The 14,299-nt window shown below is 57.7% G+C and overlaps 1 protein-coding gene across 1 annotated transcript in view; it reads right to left on the reverse strand.

Annotated features, from left to right (window-relative positions):
• POLR2A (RNA polymerase II subunit A) overlaps positions 1-14,299 on the reverse strand; it is a 49,665-nt gene that overhangs the window by 13,979 nt on the left and 21,387 nt on the right. The window contains exons 16-20 of the mRNA XM_040334211.1: positions 10,558-10,741; positions 8,331-8,502; positions 7,387-7,492; positions 4,954-5,159; positions 2,870-3,094 (exon numbers count right to left, since the gene is read on the reverse strand). Of these exons, the coding sequence (XP_040190145.1) occupies positions 2,870-3,094; positions 4,954-5,159; positions 7,387-7,492; positions 8,331-8,502; positions 10,558-10,741 (893 nt within the window). The remainder of the gene's footprint in view (positions 1-2,869; positions 3,095-4,953; positions 5,160-7,386; positions 7,493-8,330; positions 8,503-10,557; positions 10,742-14,299) is intronic.

Here is a 14,299-nt window from a genome sequence, read left to right on the forward strand (position 1 = left end):
ACATTCGGGGTCAGGGAATTGTGCGCCCGGTTACATTCGGGGTCAGGGAATTGTGCGCCCGGTTACATTCGGGGGCAGGGAATTGTGCGCCCGGTTACATTCGGGGTCAGGGAATTGTGCGCTGCGTTACATTCGGGGTCAGGGAATTGTGCGCTCGGTTACATTCGGGGTCAGGGAATTGTGCGCCCGGTTACATTCGGGGTCAGGGAATTGTGCGCCCGGTTACATTCGGGGTCAGGGAATTGTGCGCCCGGTTACATTCGGGGTCAGGGAATTGTGCGCCCGGTTACATTCGGGGTCAGGGAATTGTGCGCCCGGTTACATTCGGGGTCAGGGAATTGTGCGCCCGGTTACATTCGGGGTCAGGGAATTGTGCGCCCGGCTACATTCGGGGTCAGGGAATTGTGCGCCCGGCTACATTCGGGGTCAGGGAATTGTGCGCTGCGTTACATTCGGGGTCAGGGAATTGTGCGCCCGGTTACATTCGGGGTCAGGGAATTGTGCGCCCGGCTACATTCGGGGTCAGGGAATTGTGCGCACGGTTACATTCGGGGTCAGGGAATTGTGCGCCCGGTTACATTCGGGGTCAGGGAATTGTGCGCCCGGTTACATTCGGGGTCAGGGAATTGTGCGCTGCGTTACATTCGGGGTCAGGGAATTGTGCGCTGCGTTACATTCGGGGTCAGGGAATTGTGCGCTGCGTTACATTCGGGGTCAGGGAATTGTGCGCCCGGTTACATTCGGGGTCAGGGAATTGTGCGCCCGGTTACATTCGGGGTCAGGGAATTGTGCGCCCGGTTACATTCGGGGTCAGGGAATTGTGCGCCCGGTTACATTCGGGGTCAGGGAATTGTGCGCCCGGTTACATTCGGGGTCAGGGAATTGTGCGCCCGGTTACATTCGGGGTCAGGGAATTGTGCGCCCGGTTACATTCGGGGTCAGGGAATTGTGCGCCCGGTTACATTCGGGGTCAGGGAATTGTGCGCCCGGTTACATTCGGGGTCAGGGAATTGTGCGCCCGGTTACATTCGGGGTCAGGGAATTGTGCGCCCGGTTACATTCGGGGTCAGGGAATTGTGCGCCCGGTTACATTCGGGGTCAGGGAATTGTGCGCCCGGTTACATTCGGGGTCAGGGAATTGTAAGCCCGGTTACATTCGGGGTCAGGGAATTGTGCGCCCGGTTACATTCGGGGTCAGGGAATTGTGCGCCCGGTTACATTCGGGGTCAGGGAATTGTGCGCCCCGTTACATTCGGGGTGAGGGAATTGTGCGCCCGGTTACATTCGGGGTCAGGGAATTGTGCGCCCGGTTACATTCGGGGTCAGGGAATTGTGCGCCCGGTTACATTCGGGGTCAGGGAATTGTGCGCTGCGTTACATTCGGGGTCAGGGAATTGTGCGCCCGGTTACATTCGGGGTCAGGGAATTGTGCGCCCGGTTACATTCGGGGTCAGGGAATTGTGCGCCCGGTTACATTCGGGGTCAGGGAATTGTGCGCCCGGTTACATTCGGGGTCAGGGAATTGTGCGCCCGGTTACATTCGGGGTCAGGGAATTGTGCGCCCGGTTACATTCGGGGTCAGGGAATTGTGCGCTGCGTTACATTCGGGGTCAGGGAATTGTGCGCCCGGTTACATTCGGGGTCAGGGAATTGTGCGCCCGGTTACATTCGGGGTCAGGGAATTGTGCGCCCGGTTACATTCGGGGTCAGGGAATTGTGCGCCCGGTTACATTCGGGGTCAGGGAATTGTGCGCCCGGTTACATTCGGGGTCAGGGAATTGTGCGCCCGGTTACATTCGGGGTCAGGGAATTGTGCGCCCGGTTACATTCGGGGTCAGGGAATTGTGCGCCCGGCTACATTCGGGGTCAGGGAATTGTGCGCCCGGCTACATTCGGGGTCAGGGAATTGTGCGCTGCGTTACATTCGGGGTCAGGGAATTGTGCGCCCGGTTACATTCGGGGTCAGGGAATTGTGCGCCCGGCTACATTCGGGGTCAGGGAATTGTGCGCTGGGTTACATTCGGGGTCAGGGAATTGTGCGCCCGGTTACATTCGGGGTCAGGGAATTGTGCGCTGCGTTACATTCGGGGTCAGGGAATTGTGCGCTGCGTTACATTCGGGGTCAGGGAATTGTGCGCTGCGTTACATTCGGGGTCAGGGAATTGTGCGCTGCGTTACATTCGGGGTCAGGGAATTGTGCGCCCGGTTACATTCGGGGTCAGGGAATTGTGCGCCCGGTTACATTCGGGGTCAGGGAATTGTGCGCCCGGTTACATTCGGGGTCAGGGAATTGTGCGCCCGGTTACATTCGGGGTCAGGGAATTGTGCGCCCGGTTACATTCGGGGTCAGGGAATTGTGCGCCCGGTTACATTCGGGGTCAGGGAATTGTGCGCCCGGTTACATTCGGGGTCAGGGAATTGTGCGCCCGGTTACATTCGGGGTCAGGGAATTGTGCGCCCGGTTACATTCGGGGTCAGGGAATTGTGCGCCCGGTTACATTCGGGGTCAGGGAATTGTGCGCCCGGTTACATTCGGGGTCAGGGAATTGTGCGCCCGGTTACATTCGGGGTCAGGGAATTGTAAGCCCGGTTACATTCGGGGTCAGGGAATTGTGCGCCCGGTTACATTCGGGGTCAGGGAATTGTGCGCCCGGTTACATTCGGGGTCAGGGAATTGTGCGCCCGGTTACATTCGGGGTCAGGGAATTGTGCGCCCGGTTACATTCGGGGTCAGGGAATTGTGCGCCCGGTTACATTCGGGGTCAGGGAATTGTGCGCCCGGTTACATTCGGGGTCAGGGAATTGTGCGCTGCGTTACATTCGGGGTCAGGGAATTGTGCGCCGGGAGAAAATGATGTTGATTTCTGACCTTTGCGCGCTCAGCATCGCGAGCCGACTGCCCCAGCAAGAACACCGTCAGGGAAGGGGTCTTTGGTTTTTTGGAAATATTGATGAGCTCCTTCAGACGCGGGACTCCCAAGGTGACGTTTTTAGCCGACACACCGGCGTAATGGAAGGTGTTCAGGGTCATCTGAGTGGCGGGTTCTCCGAGTGACTGAGCAGCCAGAGCGCCCACCATCTCACCGGGGTGAGCCTAAAGGACAAGGAGAGACAGACGTCAGCAGAGGACAGAGACACTCCAATGATTAGAGCAGAGGACAGAGACACTCCAATGATTAGAGCAGAGGACAGAGAGACACTCGAATGATTAGAGAGCAGAGGACAGAGACACTCGAATGATTAGAGCAGAGGACAGAGACACTGGAATGATTACAGCAGAGGACAGAGACACTCGAATGATTCGAGCAGAGGACAGAGACACTCCAATGATTAGAGCAGAGGACAGAGACACTCGAATGATTAGAGCAGAGGACAGAGACACTCGAATGATTAGAGCAGAGGACAGAGACACTCCAATGATTAGAGCAGAGGACAGAGACACTCGAATGATTAGAGCAGAGGACAGAGACACTCCAATGATTAGAGCAGAGGACAGAGACACTCGAATGATTAGAGCAGAGGACACAGACACTGGAATGATTAGAGCAGAGGACAGAGACACTCCAATGATTAGAGCAGAGGACAGAGACACTCAAATGATTAGAGCATAGGACAGAGACACTCAAATGATTAGAGCAGAGGACAGAGACACTGGAATGATTAGAGCAGAGGACAGAGACACTCCAATGATTAGAGCAGAGGACAGAGACACTCCAATGATTAGAGCAGAGGACAGAGACACTCCAATGATTAGAGCAGAGGACAGAGACACTCCAATGATTAGAGCAGAGGACAGAGACACTCCAATGATTAGAGCAGAGGACAGAGACACTCCAATGATTAGAGCAGAGGACAGAGACACTGGAATGATTAGAGCAGAGGACAGAGACACTGCAATGATTAGAGCAGAGGACAGAGACACTCGAATGATTAGAGCAGAGGACAGAGACACTCCAATGATTAGAGCAGAGGACAGAGACACTCGAATGATTAGAGCAGAGGACAGAGACACTCGAATGATTAGAGCAGAGGACAGAGACACTCGAATGATTAGAGCAGAGGACAGAGACACTCGAATGATTAGAGCAGAGGACAGAGACACTCCAATGATTAGAGCAGAGGACAGAGACACTCCAATGATTAGAGCAGAGGACAGAGACACTCCAATGATTAGAGCAGAGGACAGAGACACTGGAATGATTAGAGCAGAGGACAGAGACACTCGAATGATTAGAGCAGAGGACAGAGACACTCCAATGATTAGAGCAGAGGACAGAGACACTGCAATGATTAGAGCAGAGGACAGAGACACTCGAATGATTAGAGCAGAGGACAGAGACACTCGAATGATTAGAGCAGAGGACAGAGACACTCGAATGATTAGAGCAGAGGACAGAGACACTCGAATGATTAGAGCAGAGGACAGAGACACTCGAATGATTAGAGCAGAGGACAGAGACACTCCAATGATTAGAGCAGAGGACAGAGACACTCTAATGATTAGAGCAGAGGACAGAGACACTGCAATGATTAGAGCAGAGGACAGAGACACTCCAATGATTAGAGGACAGAGAGACACTCCAATGATTAGAGCAGAGGACAGACACTCCAATGATTAGAGCAGAGGACAGAGACACTGGAATGATAAGAGCAGAGGACAGAGACACTCCAATGATTAGAGCAGAGGACAGAGACACTCGAATGATTAGAGCAGAGGACAGAGACACTCCAATGATTAGAGCAGAGGACAGAGACACTCCAATGATTAGAGCAGAGGACAGAGACACTCCAATGATTAGAGCAGAGGACAGAGACACTCCAATGATTAGAGCAGAGGACAGAGACACTCCAATGATTAGAGCAGAGGACAGAGACACTCCAATGATTAGAGCAGAGGACAGAGACACTCCAATGATTAGAGCAGAGGACAGAGACACTCGAATTTGCTCTTACAATGGCCTGGTTGAATTTGGACTCGATTTCCCCCAGAAGCCAGTCATAGGCTTCTCCGCTGAGCCGGAACTCCTCTATCATCCGCCTGCTGCACAGGGTCGAACGTAAGTGGATGTTAAACAAAAGGGTGGCATTTTCCTGTGCTTGTCGGCTCAAAGGATCGTCTCCATTGACAATCACCAGCTTCTTACTGAGATCCTTCAGACCTACGAGGAGAAGAGGAACTCATCAGACATGAATTGGGCAATCCTTGCTTTTTTCGGGATGACGAGAGGCTTCATTTCTCAATATAAACCATTTACTCCCATACAGGCCGGGACTTTTCTCCACAGATGGGAATCCTCCTCACTGACTGGCCCAAGGGAATCCTCCTCACTGACTGGCCCAAGGGAATCCTCCTCACTGACTGGCCCAAGGGAATCCTCCTCACTGACTGGCCCAAGGGAATCCTCCTCACTGACTGGCCCAAGGGAATCCTCCTCACTGACTGGGCCAAGGGAATCCTCCTCACTGACTGGGCCAAGGGAATCCTCCTCACCGACTGGCCCAAGGGAATCCTCCTCACTGACTGGGCCCAAGGGAATCCTCCTCACTGACTGGGCCCAAGGGAATCCTCCTCACTGACTGGGCCCAAGGGAATCCTCCTCACTGACTGGGCCCAAGGGAATCCTCCTCACTGACTGGGCCCAAGGGAATCCTCCTCACTGACTGGGCCCAAGGGAATCCTCCTCACTGACTGGGCCCAAGGGAATCCTCCTCACTGACTGGGCCCAAGGGAATCCTCCTCACCGACTGGGCCAAGGGAATCCTTCTCACCGACTGGCCCAAGGGAATCCTCCTCACCGACTGGCCCAAGGGAATCCTCCTCACTGACTGGGCCCAAGGGAATCCTCCTCACTGACTGGCCCAAGGGAATCCTCCTCACCGACTGGCCCAAGGGAATCCTCCTCACTGACTGGCCCAAGGGAATCCTCCTCACTGACTGGCCCAAGGGAATCCTCCTCACTGACTGGCCCAAGGGAATCCTCCTCACTGACTGGCCCAAGGGAATCCTCCTCACTGACTGGCCCAAGGGAATCCTCCTCACTGACTGGCCCAAGGGAATCCTCCTCACTGACTGGCCCAAGGGAATCCTCCTCACTGACTGGCCCAAGGGAATCCTTCTCACCGACTGGGCCAAGGGAATCCTTCTCACCGACTGGGCCAAGGGAATCCTTCTCACCGACTGGGCCAAGGGAATCCCTCTCACCGACTGGGCCAAGGGAATCCTCCTTACCGACTGGGCCAAGGGAATCCTCCTCACCGACTGGGCCAAGGGAATCCTCCTCACCGACTGGGCCAAGGGAATCCTCCTCACCGACTGGGCCAAGGGAATCCCTCTCACTGACTGGGCCAAGGGAATCCTCCTCACTGACTGGGCCAAGGGAATCCTCCTCACTGACTGGGCCAAGGGAATCCTCCTCACTGACTGGCCCAAGGGAATCCTCCTCACTGACTGGCCCAAGGGAATCCTCCTCACTGACTGGCCCAAGGGAATCCTCCTCACTGACTGGCCCAAGGGAATCCTCCTCACTGACTGGCCCAAGGGAATCCTCCTCACTGACTGGCCCAAGGGAATCCTCCTCACTGACTGGCCCAAGGGAATCCTCCTCACTGACTGGCCCAAGGGAATCCTCCTCACTGACTGGCCCAAGGGAATCCTCCTCACTGACTGGCCCAAGGGAATCCTTCTCACTGACTGGGCCAAGGGAATCCCTCCTCACTGACTGGGCCAAGGGAATCCTCCTCACTGACTGGGCCAAGGGAATCCTCCTCACTGACTGGGCCAAGGGAATCCTCCTCACTGACTGGGCCAAGGGAATCCTCCTCACTGACTGGGCCAAGGGAATCCTCCTCACTGACTGGGCCAAGGGAATCCTTCTCACTGACTGGCCCAAGGGAATCCTCCTCACTGACTGGCCCAAGGGAATCCTTCTCACTGACTGGGCCAAGTGAATCCTCCTCACTGACTGGGCCAAGTGAATCCTCCTCACTGACTGGGCCAAGTGAATCCTCCTCACTGACTGGGCCAAGTGAATCCTCCTCACTGACTGGGCCAAGGGAATCCTCCTCACTGACTGGGCCAAGGGAATCCTCCTCACTGACTGGGCCAAGGGAATCCTCCTCACTGACTGCGCCAAGGGAATCCTCCTCACTGACTGGGCCAAGGGAATCCTCCTCACCGACTGGGCCAAGTGAGCAATCTTCTGATCTGTGTGAGGCCAAGAAATGCCAACTTCGCTATGGAGAACGATTGGTGGGGCGGGTCCAGTATGACCTTCCCCGGTACTGAGGTGAGGGGGCTGAATACTTTTCCTCATTGCGTGGAGGGGTAACAGGAATTTCAGGGGACCTCCATGTTTAACCCAACCTACAGCGCCCCACACTACTCACCATCCACCACTTTTATAGGGTGCAGATCTGTGGGGATCCGGGCATTAATGTGAAAGATCTTCTGTGCGTTCCATATCATCCTCATCAGGTTACAAGGCAGAACAACCTGTAAGACAAGAACACGTCACCCATCATAGTACTGCCACTGGGGCACCGGCACGCTGCGCCACTAGGGGGGGGGGCACCGGCACGCTGCGCCACTAGGGGGGGCACCGGCACGCTGCGCCACTAGGGGGGGGGGCACCGGCACGCTGCGCCACTAGGGGGGGGCACCGGCACGCAGCGCCACTAGGGGGGGGCACCGGCACGCAGCGCCACTAGGGGGGGGGGCACCGGCACGCAGCGCCACTAGGGGGGGGCACCGGCACGCTGCGCCACTAGGGGGGGGGCACCGGCACGCTGCGCCACTAGGGGGGGGGCACCGGCACGCAGCGCCACTAGGGGGGGCACCGGCACGCAGCGCCACTAGGGGGGGGGGGCACCGGCACGCAGCGCCACTAGGGGGGGGGGGCACCGGCACGCAGCGCCACTAGGGGGGGGCACCGGCACGCTGCGCCACTAGGGGGGGGGGCACCGGCACGCTGCGCCACTAGGGGGGGGCACCGGCACGCTGCGCCACTAGGGGGGGGGGGCACCGGCACGCAGCGCCACTAGGGGGGGGGGGGGGGCACCGGCACGCTGCGCCACTAGGGGGGGGGCACCGGCACGCTGCGCCACTAGGGGGGGGCACCGGCACGCTGCGCCACTAGGGGGGGGGGCACCGGCACGCTGCGCCACTAGGGGGGGGGCACCGGCACGCTGCGCCACTAGGGGGGGGCACCGGCACGCTGCGCCACTAGGGGGGGGCACCGGCACGCTGCGTCACTAGGGGGGGGCACCGGCACGCTGCGCCACTAGGGGGGGGGGGCACCGGCATGCTGCGCGGTCTATTGCCGTTCTCTTACCTTACTATCTCCAGTGGGGAAAATGACTCTCAGAACCTCTCTGTCTTCCTTCATCTTCTCAAACTCCTTTTCCAGCTCATTCTGGATGTGAGCGTTGCTGAGAATGTCCTTCACCACGTCCTCCTGTAACGTCCTGCGCAAAGCGCGTTCATTCGCGTAATCAAACTTAAATCTGCAAAAGAGCAATAAACAAAATTTTTGTACCAGCAGAGCGAACCAACCACATTACACACTGACCTCTATGGGAATGAGCCAGCTATGCCCCCCCCCCCCCCATTACACACTGACCTCTATGGGAACGAGCCAGCTATGCCCCCCCCCCCACATTACACACTGACCTCTATGGGAATGAGCCAGCTATGCCCCCCCCCCCCACATTACACACTGACCTCTATGGGAACGAGCCAGCTATGCCCCCCCCCCCACATTACACACTGACCTCTATGGGAACGAGCCAGCTATGCCCCCCCCCCCCACATTACACACTGACCTCTATGGGAACGAGCCAGCTATGCCCCCCCCCCCACATTACACACTGACCTCTATGGGAACGAGCCAGCTATGCCCCCCCCCCCCACATTACACACTGACCTCTATGGGAATGAGCCAGCTATGCCCCCCCCCCCCACATTACACACTGACCTCTATGGGAACGAGCCAGCTATGCCCCCCCCCCCCACATTACACACTGACCTCTATGGGAATGAGCCAGCTATGCCCCCCCCCCCCACATTACACACTGACCTCTATGGGAACGAGCCAGCTATGCCCCCCCCCCACATTACACACTGACCTCTATGGGAACGAGCCAGCTTTGCCCCCCCCCCCCACATTACACACTGACCTCTATGGGAATGAGCCAGCTATGCCCCCCCCCCCCACATTACACACTGACCTCTATGGGAATGAGCCAGCTATGCCCCCCCCCCACATTACACACTGACCTCTATGGGAATGAGCCAGCTATGCCCCCCCCCCCCCACATTACACACTGACCTCTATGGGAACGAGCCAGCTATGCCCCCCCCCCCCACATTACACACTGACCTCTATGGGAACGAGCCAGCTATGCCCCCCCCCCCACATTACACACTGACCTCTATGGGAATGAGCCAGCTATGCCCCCCCCCCCCACATTACACACTGACCTCTATGGGAATGAGCCAGCTATGCCCCCCCCCCCACATTACACACTGACCTCTATGGGAATGAGCCAGCTATGCCCCCCCCCCCACATTACACACTGACCTCTATGGGAATGAGCCAGCTATGCCCCCCCCCCCACATTACACACTGACCTCTATGGGAATGAGCCAGCTATGCCCCCCCCCCCCCATTACACACTGACCTCTATGGGAATGAGCCAGCTATGCCCCCCCCCCCACATTACACACTGACCTCTATGGGAATGAGCCAGCTATGCCCCCCCCCCACATTACACACTGACCTCTATGGGAATGAGCCAGCTATGCCCCCCCCCCCACATTACACACTGACCTCTATGGGAATGAGCCAGCTATGCCCCCCCCCCCACATTACACACTGACCTCTATGGGAATGAGCCAGCTATGCCCCCCCCCCACATTACACACTGTCCTCTATGGGAATGAGCCAGCTATGCCCCCCCCCCCCACATTACACACTGACCTCTATGGGAACGAGCCAGCTATGCCCCCCCCCCCCACATTACACACTGACCTCTATGGGAATGAGCCAGCTATGCCCCCCCCCCCCACATTACACACTGACCTCTATGGGAACGAGCCAGCTATGCCCCCCCCCCACATTACACACTGACCTCTATGGGAATGAGCCAGCTATGCCCCCCCCCCCACATTACACACTGACCTCTATGGGAATGAGCCAGCTATGCCCCCCCCCCATTACACACTGACCTCTATGGGAATGAGCCAGCTATGAGCAAACCAGTACTCGCTGAAATATGGGAATGAGTCTGGTTTGCCCTCACCCGCCAGAGCGCCCCTCACCCACCAGAGCGCCCCTCACCCACCAGAGCACCCCTCACCCACCAGAGCGCCCCTCACCCACCAGAGCGCCCCTCACCCACCAGAGCGCCCCTCACCCACCAGAGCGCCCCTCACCCCACCAGAGCGCCCCTCACCCCACCAGAGCGCCCCTCACCCCACCAGAGCGCCCCTCACCCCGCCAGAGCGCCCCTCACCCGCCAGAGCCCAAGGGTAGAAGCTTTCTATACCACAACACTCACTTCTTCTCGAAGGCTTTGTTGGAGGGTTTCAATGTGGCCAAATTCTGGAACTCGACTCCCTCTCCAGCCAAACCATCTTCTCCGTATCTCAGCTGTACCACCTGATTGATGGAGTTCCGGACCGTAGCGTCGTATTTCACCATGACAGACTCCATAGACTTGATCAGACGTCTCTGGATATAACCTGATCAGAAAGTACAACAGATTAATAAAATGTAAAGCAGGGTTCATAGGAGGGGGTGTCACCTACCAGCAGGGTTCGTAGAGGGGGAGGTCACCTACCAGCAGGGTTAGTAGAGGGGGAGGTCACCTACCAGCAGGGTTAGTAGAGGGGGAGTGTCCCCTACCAGCAGGGTTAGTAGAGGGGGAGTGTCACCTACCAGCAGGGTTAGTAGAGGGGGAGTGTCACCTACCAGCAGGGTTAGTAGAGGGGGAGTGTCACCTACCAGCAGGGTTAGTAGAGGGGGAGTGTCACCTACCAGCAGGGTTAGTAGAGGGGGAGGTCACCTACCAGCAGGGTTAGTAGGAGGGGGTGTCCCCTACCAGCAGGGTTCATAGGAGGGGGTGTCACCTACCAGCAGGGTTCATAGGAGGGGGTGTCCCCTACCAGCAGGGTTCATAGGAGGGGGTGTCCCCTACCAGCAGGGTTCATAGGAGGGGGTGTCACCTACCAGCAGGGTTCATAGGAGGGGGTGTCACCTACCAGCAGGGTTAGTAGGAGGGAGTGTCACCTACCAGCAGGGTTAGTAGTGGGGGGGAGTGTCACCTACCAGCAGGGTTAGTAGGAGGGGGAGTGTCCCCTACCAGCAGGGTTAGTAGGAGGGGGAGTGTCACCTACCAGCAGGGTTAGTAGGAGGGGGAGTGTCCCCTACCAGCAGGGTTAGTAGGAGGGGGAGTGTCCCCTACCAGCAGGGTTAGTAGAGGGGGAGTGTCCCCTACCAGCAGGGTTAGTAGAGGGGGAGTGTCCCCTACCAGCAGGGTTAGTAGAGGGGGAGTGTCCCCTACCAGCAGGGTTAGTAGAGGGGGAGTGTCACCTACCAGCAGGGTTAGTAGGAGGGTGTGTCCCCTACCAGCAGGGTTAGTAGAGGGGGAGTGTCACCTACCAGCAGGGTTAGTAGAGGGGAGTGTCACCTACCAGCAGGGTTAGTAGGGGGGAGTGTCACCTACCAGCAGGGTTAGTAGGAGGGGGTGTCACCTACCAGCAGGGTTAGTAGAGGGGAGTGTCACCTACCAGCAGGGTTAGTAGGAGGGGGTGTCACCTACCAGCAGGGTTAGTAGGAGGGGGTGTCACCTACCAGCAGGGTTAGTAGAGGGGGAGTGTCCCCTACCAGCAGGGTTAGTAGAGGGGGAGTGTCACCTACCAGCAGGGTTAGTAGGAGGGAGTGTCACCTACCAGCAGGGTTAGTAGGAGGGGGAGGTCACCTACCAGCAGGGTTAGTAGAGGGGGGAGTGTCACCTACCAGCAGGGTTAGTAGAGGGGGGAGTGTCACCTACCAGCAGGGTTAGTAGAAGGGGAGTGTCACCTACCAGCAGGGTTAGTAGAAGGGGAGTGTCACCTACCAGCAGGGTTAGTAGGAGGGGGTGTCACCTACCAGCAGGGTTAGTAGAGGGGGAGGTCACCTACCAGCAGGGTTAGTAGGAGGGGGTGTCACCTACCAGCAGGGTTAGTAGAGGGGGAGGTCACCTACCAGCAGGGTTAGTAGAGGGGGAGTGTCACCTACCAGCAGGGTTAGTAGGAGGGAGTGTCCCCTACCAGCAGGGTTAGTAGGAGGGGGTGTCACCTACAAGCAGGGTTAGTAGGAGGGTGTCACCTACCAGCAGGGTTCGTAGGAGGGGGAGGTCACCTACCAGCAGGGTTAGTAGAGGGGGAGTGTCACCTACCAGCAGGGTTAGTAGAGGGGGAGTGTCACCTACCAGCAGGGTTAGTAGGAGGGTGTGTCCCCTACCAGCAGGGTTAGTAGGAGGGGGTGTCACCTACCAGCAGGGTTAGTAGGGGGGAGTGTCACCTACCAGCAGGGTTAGTAGAGGGGGAGTGTCCCCTACCAGCAGGGTTAGTAGAGGGGGAGTGTCACCTACCAGCAGGGTTAGTAGGAGGGGGAGGTCACCTACCAGCAGGGTTAGTAGAGGGGGGAGTGTCACCTACCAGCAGGGTTAGTAGAGGGGGAGTGTCACCTACCAGCAGGGTTAGTAGAAGGGGAGTGTCACCTACCAGCAGGGTTAGTAGGAGGGGGTGTCACCTACCAGCAGGGTTAGTAGAGGGGGAGGTCACCTACCAGCAGGGTTAGTAGAGGGGGAGTGTCACCTACCAGCAGGGTTAGTAGAGGGGGAGGTCACCTACCAGCAGGGTTAGTAGAGGGGGGAGTGTCACCTACCAGCAGGGTTAGTAGAGGGGGGTGTCACCTACCAGCAGGGTTAGTAGGAGGGAGTGTCCCCTACCAGCAGGGTTAGTAGAGGGGGAGTGTCACCTACCAGCAGGGTTAGTAGAGGGGGAGTGTCACCTACCAGCAGGGTTAGTAGAGGGGGAGTGTCACCTACCAGCAGGGTTAGTAGAGGGGGAGTGTCACCTACCAGCAGGGTTAGTAGGAGGGAGGTCACCTACCAGCAGGGTTAGTAGGAGGGGGAGGTCACCTACCAGCAGGGTTAGTAGAGGGGGAGTGTCACCTACCAGCAGGGTTAGTAGGAGGGAGTGTCCCCTACCAGCAGGGTTAGTAGGAGGGAGTGTCACCTACCAGCAGGGTTAGTAGGAGGGGGAGGTCACCTACCAGCAGGGTTAGTAGAGGGGGGTGTCACCTACCAGCAGGGTTAGTAGGAGGGAGTGTCCCCTACCAGCAGGGTTAGTAGGAGGGAGTGTCACCTACCAGCAGGGTTAGTAGGAGGGGGAGGTCACCTACCAGCAGGGTTAGTAGAGGGGGGAGTGTCACCTACCAGCAGGGTTAGTAGAGGGGGAGTTTCACCTACCAGCAGGGTTAGTAGAAGGGGAGTGTCACCTACCAGCAGGGTTAGTAGGAGGGGGAGGTCACCTACCAGCAGGGTTAGTAGGAGGGGGAGGTCACCTACCAGCAGGGTTAGTAGAGGGGGAGTGTCACCTACCAGCAGGGTTAGTAGAAGGGGAGTGTCACCTACCAGCAGGGTTAGTAGAGGGGGAGGTCACCTACCAGCAGGGTTAGTAGAGGGGGAGGTCACCTACCAGCAGGGTTAGTAGAGGGGGAGTGTCCCCTACCAGCAGGGTTAGTAGGAGGGGGTGTCCCCTACCAGCAGGGTTAGTAGAGGGGGAGTGTCACCTACCAGCAGGGTTAGTAGAAGGGGAGTGTCACCTACCAGCAGGGTTAGTAGAGGGGGAGTGTCACCTACCAGCAGGGTTAGTAGGAGGGGGAGGTCACCTACCAGCAGGGTTAGTAGGAGGGGGTGTCACCTACCAGCAGGGTTAGTAGGAGGGGGTGTCACCTACCAGCAGGGTTAGTAGAGGGGGAGGTCACCTACCAGCAGGGTTAGTAGAGGGGGAGGTCACCTACCAGCAGGGTTAGTAGGAGGGAGTGTCACCTACCAGCAGGGTTAGTAGGAGGGGGTGTCACCTACCAGCAGGGTTAGTAGAGGGGGAGGTCACCTACCAGCAGGGTTAGTAGGAGGGGGAGGTCACCTACCAGCAGGGTTAGTAGGAGGGGGAGGTCACCTACCAGCAGGGTTAGTAGGAGGGGGTGTCACCTACCAGCAGGGTTAGTAGAGGGGGAGTGTCACCTACCAG

This window comes from Rana temporaria, assembly GCF_905171775.1.
Source record: "Rana temporaria chromosome 3 unlocalized genomic scaffold, aRanTem1.1 chr3a, whole genome shotgun sequence".
In the NCBI taxonomy this organism is placed as follows: domain Eukaryota; kingdom Metazoa; phylum Chordata; class Amphibia; order Anura; family Ranidae; genus Rana; species Rana temporaria.